This window comes from Sorex fumeus, unplaced genomic scaffold, assembly GCF_029834395.1.
Source record: "Sorex fumeus unplaced genomic scaffold, SorFum_2.1 ptg000011l, whole genome shotgun sequence".
NCBI classification, from domain to species: Eukaryota; Metazoa; Chordata; class Mammalia; order Eulipotyphla; family Soricidae; genus Sorex; species Sorex fumeus.
Genome location: NW_026606068.1, coordinates 3855937 through 3871996, shown reverse-complemented (window position 1 = coordinate 3871996; position 16060 = coordinate 3855937). Strand labels below are relative to the sequence as shown.

General features: G+C 56.6%; 1 protein-coding gene across 1 annotated transcript in view; it reads left to right on the top strand.

The window, feature by feature from the left end:
* The first annotated feature begins 3851 nt into the window (after positions 1–3851).
* Positions 3852–16060, top strand: part of TNFRSF8 (TNF receptor superfamily member 8) — a 38176-nt gene continuing 25967 nt past the window's right edge. Inside the window, exon 1 of the mRNA XM_056110878.1 lies at positions 3852–3911. Coding sequence (XP_055966853.1) covers positions 3852–3911 — 60 coding nt within the window. The remainder of the gene's footprint in view (positions 3912–16060) is intronic.

Below are 16060 nucleotides of genomic sequence, written 5' to 3'. Positions count from 1 at the left end.
CTGGTGAGTGGCCCAGATGGCGTGTGGCCGGGCCTGCTTTGGGGTGCTGTTGGCCCCGAAGGATGGAGCCGGACAGGCCCTGGGAGTTCCCGGGTGGGGTCCCACTGGCTCGGTGGCATCTCCCATGCCCCTCGGTGTCTGGGGCTATGGGACAAGGGGAACCCCAACATGAATCTTACAGAGAAGCATACAGAGGCTCAGGGAGGCCACAGCAGGCTACAGGGCACAGATCCAGGCTCCAGGCCTGGGCCCTGGACCCCTATCTAGTCTTCCCGCCCCTCTGGGGGCCACCTAGGCTGTGTGAGCCAGGCTGAGGTCCGTTGGGGCGTGCGAGGTCCGAGGACGTGGCCCCACAGTGGCTGTGACTGATGGGGTAGGAGGCTCCGTGCTCAGCCACAGGAGAGGGTCAGGGCAGCCTCTTGGAGGGACCGAGAAGAAACTCAGACCCCCTGAGCTCCCTCCCCGCACCCTGATGACAGCTGGTTCCCGCTGCAGGAGAGGCCCACAGGCCTGGCCAGGCCAGCCGTGGGCCCCTGGAGGCTCTGGGGCCACCACCCTCTTCCCTGCACTGTGGACAGGCAATAAGCCGTTTTTTTCTTTCCGGCTCTGAGGAACCTGCTCCATCCGTGTCCTGTTGGCCTGGTCAGTCACCATGTTCTGTCGGGGAAACCCCTGAGTTTCCTGAGTCAAGTCTTGCTCAGCACCAGAGGTGACATGGCTGACTCCCTGGAGAGTGCTTGCACCTCCTGCCGCTGCAGGCTGGGGGGCTGGGCCTCCACAGCTGTCTCTGGGGGGCCTGGGCTCCACTGTGCGCCCACAACGGGACTGACAGCTGCGCCTCGCGGGGCCCCAGGGACTTCCCCTCTTGTTCTTCAAAGCACTTTCATACACCAGGGGGGCTGAGGTGCCTCCGAGAGCTTCAGACGGCTCCAGGGCACCCGAGCCCCGAGCCCTGCTCCAGGGACGGCAGCGGCAGTTTCGAGGGTGCAGGCCGCACTCCCAGGGACCCGTCTTTTCCCTGGACACAGTTGGGGACTGCCAAGTGCATGCTGAGCGTCCCCTGGGTCCCTGGGCGAACCCCACCAGAGCCTGGGTGAGGATGACACTTGAGGCCACGTTGGCTGGGGGCCGACTTCGAGGAGGGATGGGGCGAGCCATGTGCTCTGTGCTCCAGCTGGGAGCTGCATGGGCCAAGCTAGGGGCTGGGAGGAGGTAACTTGTCTCGGGAGCCAGGAAGGGGCTGAAATACTGCCAGTTTGGGGGACCCCGGCTCAGGCTAGGCCTCGGGCCCTAGCTTGAAGAGTGGGTACAGGGGCCAGAGAGATAGTCAGGGGGTTGAGGTGCCAATCGGTATGATCATGGCACTGTGTAGGGGTCCCTGAGTAAGCCCAGGGTGATCTCTGACCACTGCTGGGCGTGTTGTCTCCTCCCACCCAAAGAATGCGTACAAAAACACAGTTTTCTAGGGACTGGAGTGATAGCACACTGGGGAGGGCACTTGCCTTGCACGCAGCCAGCTAAGGTTCGATCCCCAGCACCCCAGTTGGTTGGTCCCTCAGCACAGAACCTGGAGTAAGCCCTAAGCACTGCTGGGTGTGGCCCAAAGGGAAAAAAAGTGATAAAACGGGGTTTCCCTGAACACAAAGTAAGTTATGCCAGAAAATTCTTAGAACCCTGTAAGCACCCCGAAACAGCTCTTGTTACAATAAGTAAATAATAAGATCTATTGTTATAGTAGGAAACGATAGAATTGGGGGACCCTGAAGTATACTATATAGCAAGTAAGTCACTTGCCTTGCACCTGACTGACCCCGTTTTGATCCCCAGGACCCCATAGGGTGCCCTGAGATAAGCCCTGATCACTGGCCCAAACTCCCCCCGCCTCCCACAAAAAAAAAAGATTTTCTTTGCAAAACTAGACCACTTCTCCAGGTAATGAGAACCCCTCCCCCACCCACGCAAGGACTCCATGCAAAGAATTAGCTTTGAAAGGGTCCCCCCCAATTCATTTCTTGGGGACACACTCAGTGGCATGTCTGAGGTTCTGGATTCAAGCCTTCCAGCACTGCAAAAGCAAAATAAAGTCCAAAGAATGGAAGAAGAGGTGGAAGAAAGAAGTTTCGATGCCTTCATCCCCCTCCCCCCGCCCCTTGTTTCTGCCACAGTTGGCAGTGCTCAGGGTTTACTCCTGGCTCTGTGCTCAGAGGTCTCTCCTGGAGGTGCTCAGGGACTCAGGGGTTAGATCCTGGGGTTCTCGCAGATAAAAAAAAATACACACCAGTGCTTGGGGCTGTCTCCTTGGTCCCCTCGATCACTTCCCCTAGATAGGTTGGGTTACAGCCTTTACTCAGTCATTCCCTGATGTGAGACTCAGGGTATTTCCAGCCTTTGTGAATAATGTTTTAGGAGATTTTGCTCCGTTCAGAGCTTGCTTTTGCTCTTTTACCAGTCGAACTATTTCTTTGCGAAGGTGAAGTTACTGAGTCACAGTATATGGACCCTGGGAGGAGACTTTTGCTAAGAGCTGCCATGTTGCTTTCTGAAAAGGCTGTAACATTTAACAGCAGAGGGATTAAGCAATTCTAGTTTCACCATAATGGTGGGTTTGAAGTTATTTCTACAAAAGGGAAAAAGTTTCTGGTGATTCAGTAAGTCTAAAAATGTCTGAGGTCAGAGAGATTTTCAAAGAACGCAGAGCAGTGTCTGTCCCCAAGTTTGACACCCCCCCCCCCCCCATCGCCCACTGATCACTGCCAGGGATAGCCGTGGTGGTCCCTGTTGCCTGGTTCTGTGTGTGTTTAAAAAGAAACCCTCTGTCTGGAATTTCCTTGCTGAGTATGAGCACTGACCTATCAGGGATGAAACCTGGTCCAAGTGTGTCTTGGGGTGACCCCTGGAGCAATAACAACACAGCAGGTGGGGTTTCACTGCAGAGTCACTGTAAAGGTCTCCAAAGTTGCTTTCAGACCATCTTTTCAGTTTACTGCAAAGGTGGCACTTGAGTTTTGATTTTTCGGCCACACTCCGCGGTACTCGGGGCTGACGCCTGGTTCTGCGCTCAGGGATCACTCCTGGTTGGGCTTGAGGGACCAGAGAGGATGCTGGAGAGAGAACTCACAGGCAAGGCAGGTGCCCTCCCCGCTGCCCGAACACTCCAGGAACAAGGTGGCTTCTGAAGCTTCTCTTTAATCTGTATCCCCCACTGCCTGCCCATCCAGGCAGCCAGGAAGGGGCTGGGATACTGTCAGTTTGGGGCACCGGGCACAGTGGGTTGGCTCAATTGGTTGTTGTTCCCGGTTCTGTGTGTGTGTGTGTGTTTAAAAAGAAACCTTCATTCACTCACCTCCATCCCCCTCACACTCCGCGTGCACTCAGTCATTCAGCATCCACCCTGCATACTCACCAGCCTGCTACCTGTGTGTGTGTGTGTGTGTGTGTGTGTGTGTGTGTGTGTGTGTGTGTAGGGGTGTGGGGATGACCCTGCGGGAACTCTGGGGAGCACCCTGAGCCCCTGACCCCCCCTCTTATGGATGTGGGGTAGTCTCTGCCTTCCCCTGCCCACCGTTCAGAGGTCGTTCTGAGGGGAGGGGTCAGGGAAGCAAAAGGGACCCCTGGGCGGGGCCAGCCGGCCCAGGGGAGGCGTCCCGAGTCTGTCCCCCGTTTTGTCTTATCTGGTGGCAGACCTTCCTGGCCACGTGGTTGGGCCGGGGCACCCCGCGTGCTCTGGGTGGCCGGGGAAGAGGAGCGGGAGAAGGAGGCGCCTTAGGACCGACCCTGCGGCGCATCTGCTGCCGGCCGCCCACCCGCGGCTCCCGCTGGCCCCCGTGGGTGCGCCCCGCCCCGCTGCCGGCATGTGCGTCCTCTGGGTCCCCGCGCTGGCGCTCCTGGGCGCGCTGCGAGCCTTCCCGCAGGTAACGGGGTGACAGGCGCCCCTCCAGCCCGGGCGGACGGGGCGCGCAGGGGCTTCGCGGCTCCCCCTCCTCGCCGAGTGATGGGGCGCAGGGACCTGCGGGGGCGTCCGCAGGCGGGAGGGTGGCGGTGCGAGCCCATTCATTCGGCTGTCACCCAGCAGAGACGGTGCAGGGTCCGGGCGCCCAGGAGAGGCCAGTGGGGCCCCGATCCCAGTTCCCCCTCTGTGGCTCCTGATCCTTAAAGGCCCGGGATGGGCAGCCCCATCTGATCAGCCAGCCACCTGTGGGGTTGGTACCCGGCGCCCGCGGCCGGGCAGGTGTTTGTGATGGGAAGCCAGGTGTGCGCCTGGGCCAGCGGCGCCGCTCAGCCCCGCTGAACCAGACCGGGAAGGGTTGGATAGTGGGGGGCAGGCAATGAAGGGGGTCAGCAGGGCTTCCCTTTAACCCTGCAGGGAGAGGGGGGTCTGCACTGTGGAGAGGCATCTAGGGATGGAAGCTACGAGTAGACGGAGCTTCAGCTAGGAGGAGGGGGGATTGGGGGCTGCAGGGGGCAGATGTGTCCCCCCCCCTTCAATGGGACCATGTGAGATCCATCACTCCCAAGAGAAGACAGAGGGGTCAGCAGACTCGGTCATGGGGTGGACACACAGAGGGGTGATGGAACCCCTTTTTCATCCCTCCAAGCCCTCTGCTGATGATCTGGGGTGGCGAGAGTTTGGGGTGCCAAGGACTTGGGGGGGGGATAAAGGGAAGCCAGCACCGCGAGGCGGAGGGCTCTCGTGATTGGTGACTGGAGCTCACAGACGGAAATCCTACTATTCATTCATTAACCAATCTCGAGTTTTTTGGGCCACACCCAGTGGTGGTCTGGACTCAGGGAGCACTCTCCTGGTGGGCTCGGAGGACCATGTGGGATGCCGGGGATCGAACCCCAGGTCAGCCACCTGCAAGGCAAGCACAGTCCCTGCTGTCCTATCGCTCCGGCCCCCAAACCCCTTTTTTTAAGTGAAAGGAAGTTTGCATACTTAATGATACAAGGAGTGGACGGGTAGCTCCCTGATCCAGCCCTTACAGGTACAGTTTATCTTTGAACATCTCTTCCGCCCGATTCCTCCCACGTTGTAAATGTTCCTGTCACGTGGGGCTTCCTGTGATCTTGATGCCTGCCTGTGTCCATCATTCTAGATCAGCGGCAGAGGGGGCTGGAGTGATAGCAGAGCAGGTAGAGCGTTTGCCTTGCAAGCAGCCGACCCGAGTTCGATTCCCAGCATCCCATATGGTCCCCCGAGCACCACCAGGAGTAATTCCTGAGTGCAGAGCCAGGAGGAACCCCTGTGCAACGCTGGGTCTGACTCAAAAAAAAAAAAGAAGGAAAAAAAAAAAGTAGATCAGCATCTGAGGAAAATGCAGGGTCTCTCTGGGCTCCATCAGGTGAGCTAGTGCTCGCCTCTCCTTCCCCTTCCCTGCGCTCCTCTTCAGAACACTGTTGGCTCGTTTCTCTGGAGCATAGCTGGTCCTTCGTTCTGCCTCTCAGGGTCTGCAGTGTGCAGTGGCCGGTTTGCCCTGATCACATGCACCCTCTTCCCAAACACAGTCTTCTGCCAAAAGGGCTTTTGTCATGCCTTGCTCTATGCCCTGATGGATTGATGGATGGACCATTGGTTCTCTCGGTTGATCTTTAGTGCTTGTTTGTCCTCTGCAGCTGGACTGGAGAATGTGGTGCTTCTTTCCCAGAGAAGAAGGTCAGGGCGAGGGGAGCTTGGAGGTGATCACGTGGCCATCCTCCCCCAATATTTCCCCCACAACCCCTTGCCACCAATGCTGCATTTTTTTTTCTTTTTGGGTCACACCTGGCAATGCACAGGGGTTCCTCCTGGCTCTGCACTCAGGAATTACTCCTGGCGGTGCTCAGGGGACCATATGGGATGCTGGGAATTGAACCCGGGTCGGCGGGTAACGCCTTACCCGCTGTGCTATCACTCCAGCCCCAATGCTGCATATTTCAGACTAGTCACTTCCCCACCTCCTCACCTGAGACTTTCTATCTTATTATCGGTTGTAATTTTTGTCGATGTGAGCAGTGGAAAGGGCCACATCCTCGCTGTCTTTTCTTGATTTGCATTTCCTGCCTCATGGCATCTGTCGTTTGTTGGATGCTGTGGGGTGTTTCTCGGCAGGATCCAGGTATGGGGTGGGGGCTGGCTCCCGCTCACAGGCCCACCCTGGCTAGGTGCTTCGTCCCACCCTTCAGCCTCTGCCTTCTTGGCTTTCGAGATGGGGAAGGGTCGGAGATTCCAAAGAAGGGCTTGACTTCTAAACCCTGTCCCACTGCCCACTGAGAAGCGGCACTTAGTGGCCGGTGCTCAGTGAGGGCAATCACTTTCTGGGACTCTGCTTTGGTCTCTTCCAGAGCGGATTTAGTGATGTGATCTAGGATCAACTCCCACTTGTTTGCCCTCTCCACCCTCCTTTCCATGAAGGCTTCTGGGGTGTGGGGTCTGGGGGCAGAGATCCAGAAATGCTTCTGCAGACTTCAAATCCCACCCCTAGCCCTGTCATCCTCTTTCGGGTCACCCCGCCCCATACCCCCATCACTCTCCCAGTTCTGTTTCCCTCCTGCCCGATTTAGACTTCCGCTAGTGGGTGGTACCTCCATAAAGGACCTCGTGGATCAAACTTTGGGTGATAGAGAAACCCCTCCCATCGGGGTTCCCCAAATAAGCCCAGACCTTGGAGGGCTGAGGGGGCAGGGAAGAATTGCAGAACCCCACCTTTGCTGGTGGAGGAGAGAGGGGACCCTGATGTGAGGGGGTAGAGAAACCGGGGGAGCTCTTTTTTTTTTTTTTTGCTTTTTGGGTCACACCAAGCGATGCTCAAGGGTTATTCCTGGCTCTGCACTCAGGAATTACTCCTGGAGGTGCTTGGGGGACCATCTGGGATGCCGGGGATCGAACCCAGGTCAGCCGCATGCAAGGCAAATGCCCTACCCGCTGTGCTATCGCTCCAGCCCCCAGGGGAGCTCTGAGAGGCGGGGCAGGCTGTTACTCAGCCCGAGAGCTGCTGCGCTCTGGAAGGCGGGCGCGCTTACTGTAAGCAGCTCAGCACCACTCATCTCTGCCCTCCACTTATTTCTGGCACTGATTCATTCTTAGGCTCAGAAGCCTGTTCATCTCAGGAGCACCGTCAGAAGGAAAACAGGCGTGGGGCGGGCTGCATCTGGGTCAAGGAGCCCCCAGAAGTGTGGGGTCCTGGGTCTGAAGGTTGGTTTGCCTTGTCTGGGTCAGTGCAGCCTGGTGGGTCGCTAGCCCTGATGCTGGGGGTGGCCTTTCCAGGACTGACTCTCTGTTTTCCTGCCCTCAAAGCCCCCCAGGTGGTGGAGGAGCTTACCCGGAGGCCCAGGCCTGGTGTGTATGTGTGTGGGAGGGGTCAGAGAAGGAACCATCCTGGGGTTCAGTGACTCGAACAGACAAACTACTGTGGTGGTAAGGCCAGTTGTCTCTTTCTCTCTCCCTGCCCACATTATCTGCCAACCTGCAGGGATGGAAGAGGGACCTTGTCCCCCAATATTTGCTGCCAAGCTGGAAAGCACTGCGCAGTCTCCGTGGCCCCACTGGTGCGGAGCGGCTTCTTTGGTGTGTGTGTGTGGGGGGTTGGGGCCACACCCAATGGCGCTGGTGCTCAGGGCTCCTGGCTCTGCACTAAGGGATCACTCCTGACAGGCTCAGGGAATCAAAGGAGGTGCCAGGGATTGAACCTGGGTTGACTGTGCACAAGGCTAGTGCCTACCCCTGTACCATGGTCCAACCCCACAGAGGAACTTTTGACATGCTACTTCCTTCATGGACACATTCAGAGCTGAGTCCCGGGGCTTTTGTCCATGTTTTCATTCATCCACTGAGTCTCTGGGGAATTTCATCGACATCTTCAATTCATTTGTTCGGTCTGTGGGGTCTGGCATTTAACCCTTCATTTGCCTTCTAAGTTTGTAGGAATCTTGATCCACATCATTCATTCACCAAGCCTCTGAGGAGCGTCACACATTTCCTGCCACTTACTAAGTCTACAGAAACCTTTTCCCATGCTTTTCTTTTTTTTAAATTTTTTGTTTGTTTGTTTGTTTGTTTGTTTTTTGGCCATACACAGCAGTGCTTAGGCCTGAATCCTGGCTCTAAGCACAGGGATTACTCCTGGCTGTGCTGTGGGGCGGTATGTGGTGCCGTCATATAAACCAGGCATGTAAGGCAAGTGCCCTGCCCATTGGACTGTTACTCCGCCCCCTCCCCCCACCGTTTTTTTATTAGTGAATCACCATGGGGTATAGTTACAAACTTACGAACTTTCAAACTTTTGTGTTTGCATTACAGTCATACAATGAATGTTTACCCAACCCTCCACCAGTGCTCATTCTCCCCCACCAATGTTCTCAGCATCCCTTCCGCCCCCCCCCATCCTCCCCACCCCACTCGCCTCAGCGGCAGGGCATTCCCTTTTATTTTCTCTCCGTTTGGGTGTTGTGGTTTGCAAGAAAGGCATTGAGTGGCCATTGTGTTCGGTCTTTGGCCTACTTTCTGTACGTATCTTTCAACCCGAATGGGTCCTCCCAACATCCTTTAGAGGGTGTTCCCTTCTCTATCTGAGCTGCCTTTTCCCACAGCATGTGAGGCCGGTTTCCAAGCTGTGTAGCAGACCTCCTGGGCCTTATCGCTACTACTTTTGGATGTTAGTCTCCCATTCGGTTGCTTTTCGAGATATTCCACAGATCTCACTCTGGCCCCTAAGCCATGTCTTCATTCATTATCAAGCCCCTGCAGACTTTCATTCACATCTTCAGCCATTCACTGTCTCTGGGAACTTCAAGCATATCTGCACTCATTCACCAAGTCTGTAGAGCTTTTCATACATGACTCTGTCCAGTTGACTGTTTCTGGGGACCTTCATTCATGTCTTCATTCATTCCGTTTCTGGGGACTTTCCTCCTGCTTCTCTCTCTTTCACGGTCTCCAGTGACGGCCCCTGATTTATTCCTTCACCTATTCAGAATCCCAGCGGAGCACCTGCCCTGGGTCAGTACTACGGTCCAGCTCCTGTCCCAGGCTGTTCAGGAGAATCACTTGGTCTCTGTGGCTGGCCTCTGGGATCAGGGCGTTATCGCGTCATTTTGACGCTCTTTATGGTACCCTGGGTCAGCTCTGACACTGCAAGGAGTCTGTGATGTGCAGAAATGTCTCTTCTCCAAGCTTTTACCCACCATCCTGGTTCTCACCCGTGCTAGCCTCTCCCACACCCCCATCAATCCACCAATCACAACGCTCAGGTCCTTCAACATCAACACCTCACCCTGCATGGGTCCGCGTCTCTAACTCACTCAACAAGCATTAATTAAACGCTGACTGTGTACCCGGGTAGGGCAGTCCAGGTGCTGGGTCTGGACTGGCAGATGCCACTGCAGGGAGCAGGATTATATGCCAGCTGGCATGTGTCGTGGGGGGAGGAAGGTGCCACATTAAGGAGGTGCAGGACACCTCTCCTCTCAGTGGGAAAGAGGGGGGCCTTCTGGTAAGAGTGGGGACGAGCTGGGGGAACAGGAAGAAGGCTGGAGCGGAGTGGGCAGGAGAGAGACAGGGAAGTGGACTTGGCCAGACCTTTGTGGACTGTGGAGAGGGGCTTTTGCCAGGGGTTGATGTCACAGGGTGAATTTGGGGGTGGGTTGCGGGGAGCTCCAGAGACGGAACCCAGAGCTTTCCCCATGCAAAGCAGCCTGTGTGTCACCACTGAGCTTCCTCCTGGACCCCAGAGTCCTTCTTAGAGCTCCCTCTGACTGCTGGGGTGTTGGGGGCACTGCCGGTTGGGACCTGGACACCAGGTGGGGTGAGGAGAGACTGGAAGCTGACATCAATGGGGTATGGGTGCAGGGGGCTCTCTGCAGAGCTGGGTCCTGGGAGTGTCTCTGGATTGGGGATCCGTATTCCCAGAGCAGCACCCACATCTCCCTCCGCGGGACCCCTGACTTCTCTCCGCGAAGCCCAGGACGCCGCCTGCCTGGGCCCCCTCCTTGTCCGGCTGTTTCCTGATAGAGGCAGAGACTGCGGCCCGAAGCTGCCGAGACTCCTTCGTTTTCTCTGTCCCTGTCTCTGCCACCAGGGAGGTCAGAGGCAAAGGGGACAGCGCTGGCAGCAGAGGGAGGTCTGAGCTGGCCGTCCCCCCAATCCCTCGGCCTCTGCACCGTGCTCTTGGCTTCCTCTTTGTCCTGCCACCTGCCCCTCGCCTGAGGACCCCCGCCAGGACGCAGGGACCCCAGTGGCTCTCCCAGCTCCAGCCGAGTCCCTTTCACTATGCGTGGTAGCCGTGCCCAGGATTAGACGTGGACCCCCGGGGCCGCCTCACGTCCCATCTCGTATCTGGCCCCTGGCCTTGGCCCAGTCTTATGTGAGGGGGACCCCAGAGCATCATAGTTATGGGGATAGGCATTCAGTCGGCCCCCCAGGATTTTGTTTTGGGGACCATGCCTGGTTCTGCTTGAGGGACCACAGCGGGGTGGCTGAGATTCGAAGTAGGTTTAAAACTGCAACCCCAGCTAGGCCAGCACCTCAACCTTTGTACTCTTTTTTTTTTGCGTGCTTTTTGGGTCACACCTGGCTTTGTGGCTTTGCACTCAGGAATCACTCCTGGCAGTGCTCGGGGGACCATATGGGATGCTGGGAATCGAACCCAGGTCGGCCGCGTGGAAGGCAAACGCCCTACCCGCTGTGCTATTGCTCCAGCCCCAACCTTTGTACTCTTTCTCTGGGCCCAGACCTCCAAGTTTCTCTCTATCTTTTGGTTCTGGGGGCTATACCCAGCAGGGCTCAGGGCTTCCTCCTGGCTCTGTGCTCAGGGATCCCTTCTGGGGATTGGATCTGGTGCCAGGGTTGACCTTCTGCAAGGCAAATGCCTTCGGGCCTGTACTGTCTCTCTCTGGACCTTACTCTTGTTTGGGGGCCACACCAGTGGTGCTCCCAGTAGTGCTCCAGAGCCATGAGGTGCCAGGGTTTGAACCCCAGCCCCCTGCATGCCAAGAATGTGCTCTAGCCCTTTGAGTACCCTCCTCCCTCCTGGCTTTCTCCTACTCTGACACCAACCATGGACCAATTAGGTTGCTGCTCTGTGCCTCAGTTTCCCCAGTGTGGGGGAAATAGGAACAGTCGCTACCCCAGAGTGGGGCAATATGTGACTCCTGCAGAGAGAGCCCTTATTGTGTAAGTAGCTATTATTAGGTGCCTGCTGTCTGCCAGGTATTGTGTACCAGGCCGGTGCTGTGATTTATTTTTCTTGTTTTGGGGCCATACCCAGGGATACTCAGGGTTACTCCTGGCTCTGCACTCAGGGGACCCTGTGGGATGCCGAAATCCAATCCGGGTCCGTCGTGTGCAAGGCACCCCCCTCCCCACTGTGCTCTCTCTCTCTCTCTCTCCATGGCTGCTGGTGAGCACCTGTTGTCTGCATTAGGCCTGTGGATGCCCTCAGGATACTCAGCAGGGCGGCGTTGGGGGCGGGCCCTGTCTCTGCCTGCTTTTTTTTTTTTTTTTTTTTTTTGCTTTTTGGGTCACACCCGGTGATGCTCAGGGGTTACTCCTGGCTCTGCACTCAGGAGTTACTCCTGGTGGTGCGCAGGGGACCATATGGGATGCTGGGAATCGAACCTGGGTCGGCCGCGTGCAAGGCAAACGCCCTACCCGCTGTGCTATCTCTCCAGCCCTCTGCCTGCTTTTCTTTCCTGCTGGATGCTTGGTGAGGGACGCAGGGTGCCCCGGCTGCTGCCAATTAGCCCAGCCCACAACATGCTAAGGAATTCACCTGTGGCCTTTGAGGTGAGGCCGGGTCTCTCCCTCCCCACAGGGAAATGCAGATTGTGGCCGGTACACGCTAGTGGCTCTAGTACGGGTGACGGGTGACGAGAGCCAGGCCCTTATTCTCGACCCCCCCACCCCCCACTGAGCTCACCCAGTGTCTTTGGCAGTGCTCATCCTGAGTGATCGCTGTGCTGGGGACGGTTTCAGGGCTGACTGCGTTTCCTCAGGTCTGAGAAATCACTGAGGTTTGTTTTGGGCCACATCTGGTAATGCTCAGGGCCTACTCCTGTCTCTGCACTCAGGGATCACTCCTAGCTTGGGGGTCATATGAGATGCCGGGGGTCAAACCTGGGTCGGCCGCATGAGAGGCAAGTGCCCTTCCTGCTGTGCTATCGCTCCGGCCCGGTTGTCTAGTTGTTTGCCTGTTTGTCTTGGCTGCTCACTGCAGTTCTGGAAATTTCAGGATTCCTGTGCCCCGTCTCTGGTTTCCACAGACCCGGAACAGTTTCCAGAACAGGAGGGACTTCATTAGGAAGTGGGGGACCATCAGCTGTAGCATTTGACCTCCAGGCCAGACTTCACCTCTTTGCCGTAGTCTCTCCCCAACCGCCACCCCGAACCCTCCACCCCATGACTGGCTCTACTACGATCAGTAGCTCCTCGTGGCCAAAGGCAGTGTTTCTCAAAGTCACTTCCAGAGAACAATAGTTCGTGACAACAGGGTTCAGTGGCTGAGAAAGTTGGGGAACTCTGGTGTCTCTGCTCCCCAGCTTTTGCCTGGAGGCTCGCTAGTAGGTAAGCACCTAGTAGGCTTGGGGAGGCCCTGAGATTTGCCATAAAATCCTCTCTGCTCAGGGACAGAGCCCGGGGAGGCTGGAGCTGCTGAGTGAGTCCCCAGCGCCATATGGTCCCGCCGGTGGGCCCAGGAGTGGGGGGTGACCCGCAGAGGCGAGGCAGCCCAGGTGATGGACACGGGTGGGACAGGGCCTGTGTGCGGGGCCTCGCTCCTCTGCTCTCCCGGTCTCCCCCCTGCACTCCCTCACTCCCGCCGGGATGACCCAGCCAAGCCCGTCACTGAAAAGGCTGCAAATCTGCGTTTCTGATCTGGGCCGTTTCCCCCTCATGGTCCTCCAGCCTTGAGTTTCCGTCTGTTCTCTGAGCATCTCCTTGGAGCAGCACTGCCTGGAGTTTCTAGGGCTGCGTTCCCGCGGAATGGGGGACTTGTCTCTGCCCATAGCCGGCGCACGCGCCTCTCCCTTCCGCAAGCTCAGGGCCCGCGGGTGCCCCCAGTTCCCACCTCCGTTGAGGGTTCTGAGTTCAGAGCGTAGCCCACGTGGAGACAGCGGCTCACGGGGCTGCTGGACTGAGTGTGAACCCAGCACCAGCTGTGGCTTGGTGGCCCCCATAACGCCGCATGGCTGGCCCCTAACAGTGAGCGATCCAGCCTGGGCCCCTGGGCCCTGCTGGGAACCCCTAAACCCTGGAATAACCCCTGACTTTCCTGGTTTCTAGATGCCTCCATGTCCCTTGGCCTTTCTAGGTCACCAGAGCGGCCTTGGCCGCACACCACAGCTCCACACGTCTTTCGGGCTGTAGCTCCTTTGTGTTTTGCACTGTTTTTTCAAATTTTGTTTATTTATTTTTTGCTTTTTGGGTCACACCCGGCAATGCACAGGCTCCTGGCTCAGACACTCAGGAGTTACTCCTGGCAGTGCTCAGGGGACCATATGGGTTGCTGGGAATCGAACCCAGGTCGTCTGTCTGCAAGGCAAAAGCCTTACCCGCTATGCTGTTGCTCCAGCCCCTCAAATTTTATTTTTTTTATTTTTTATTATTATTATTATTTCTTTTTGGGTCACACCCGGCGATACACAGGGGTTACTCCTGGCTCAAACACTCAGGAGTTACTCCTGGCAGTGCTTGGGGGACCATATGGGTTGCTGGGAATCGAACCCAGGTAGTCTGTCTGCAAGGCAAACACCCTACCTGCTATGCTGTTGCTCCAGCCCCTCAAATTTTATTTTTAAAAAAGATTTTTTTTTTTTGCTTCCGTTTTGGAACTAGTCCTAGCAGTGCTTCGGGGGCTGCTCTAACTTGGTCAGTGCTCCGGGGTCGCCGTTGGCAGGACTCAGGGACCATATGTGGTGATGGGGATTGGACCTGGGTCAACCACGGGCAAGTGCCATACAATCTGCTGTCGCTCCAGACCTCTTGTTTTGGACTTTTATTTTGTTTTGGGGCCATACCCGGCAATGTTCAGGGGTTACTCCTGGCTCTGCATTCAGGAATTCCTCCTGGCGGTGCTCGGGGGACCATTGGGGATGCCGGGGATTGAATCTGGGTTGACTGCTTGCAAGGCAAACAACTTACCTGCTGTACTGTCACTCCAGCCCCCTTTTTGCACAAATTTAAAAAAAGAGCAGACTCGAGGGTTGGAGCAGTAGTACAGTGGGGACGTTCTTGTCTTGCAAGCAGTTGACCTGGGTTTGAAACCCACCATCCCATACGACCTCCTGAGCACCACCAGGAGTGGTTCCTGAGTGCCAAGTTAGAGTAAGCCCTGAGCACCGCTGGGTGTGGTCCCTAAACAAAAAACAAGCATAGGAACAAACAATGAACTCAGAGACTGAAATTTAAAAACAATTGATTTTTGTAGGGGTCAAACACAACAAACAAACACTGTCCTCCCGTTGTTCATCGACTTGCTGGATCGAGCGGGCCCAGTAACATCTCCGTTGGAGACTTTGTTGTTACTGTGTCTGGCATATCGAATACTCTCGGTAGCTTGCCGGGCTCTCCGAGAGGGGCGGAGGAATCGAACCCGGGTTGGCCAGGCTGGCTGTGCACAAGACAAACATCCTATCGCTGTGCTATCGCTCCTCTAGGTGTAGGGGTCACACCTAGATATCCTGGGGTGGGGGGAGCTAGCTGTGGATTGAACGCAGGCCTTCGCCATTTGGTAAAGTTTTTTGTTTTCCTTGGCACTGTGTTTTGTTTGTTTGTTTTGGGCCACACCTGGCAATGCTCAGGGCTTCCTCCTGTCTCTGTGCTCGGGGTAACTCCTGGTGGGGCTCAGGGACCATGTGTGACGCGGGAACTGAGCACAGGGCAGGGCCGCTGTGTTGCAAGGGGAGAAACTACCCCCTTATCATCAACCATCCCTGCTGTGTTTTTTTTTTGTTTTGGTTTGGTTTGTTTTTGCTTTTTGGGTCACACCTGGTGATGCAAAGGGGTTACTCCTGGCTCTGCACTCAGGAATTACTCCTGGCGGTGCTCAGGGGACCCTATGGGATGCTGGGAATTGAACTCGGGTCAGCCGTGTGCAAGGAAAACGCCCTACCCCCTGTGCTATCGCTAGCCTCCCTGCTCAGTTTTGTTTTAGGTTCACACCTGCAAGTGCTCAGGGGCTGCTCCGAGCTTGGTGCTCTGGAGTCACTCTTGATGCTCAGGGGACCATAGGCAGTGCCAGAGGTCAGGGACTCGCATGAGAGTGAGTGCTCAGCCCAGCCTGGCAGGAGGGGTTGGTCCACCTGGAGCTGTGGTGGGTCCCTGTTAGTACACTTCAAAGGGGTTCTGACTGCCAGGCTCAGCCCAGTGGCTGGGGCTCAGCAGACAGAGGGAGGCAGAGAAGGGCACATACAGCAGCCCCTCGAAGCTGGGAGGGACCCTTTGCAGGTGGCAGAGAGATGGACCCTTAGTCTTAACCACCAGGAGGAGCCCCAAGAGCCTCCCATTGCACCCTGACTTCAGCTGTCTGCAACCTGGGGCTGTGATCAGGGAGGGCTTCCCTGAGGAAGTGGCAAGCACTAGAAAGACTTGAAGTGGGGGTGTGGGCTACAGAGCTGGGGATGGGAGAGTGGGAGGGGACACCAACTGACCGGGTAGGGCTCAGAGCTGGGGCCTTTGGGCCTTTGGCCCAGATGTGGGGTCACAGGGAATGCCGCCCCCCTTGTGGAGGCAGAGGGACAATCAGGGTGAGCTTTGCTGGTTTTGGGTGGGGGGTGTCTGCATCACTGTGGGGACGCAGGTAGCTGTGTGGAGACCCCTGCTGGTAACGGGAAAGTGCTGAAGTTTGGCGCTGTGTGGTCCCACAGGCTTGTGAGGTGAAGCCATACTCTTGGGCTGGATTGATCGATGGTGGTTTTTTGGCCAGAGCCGTGGTTGCTCAGGGCTTACTCCGGGCTCTGTGCTCAGTCATCACTCCTGGAAGGACTCAGAGAGCCATTTACGGTGCCTGCCTGGGATTGAGCCTGGGTGGGCTGCGTGCAAGGTGAGCACCTACCTGCTGAAGCCACCTCTCTGATCTGCCCACAATTTATA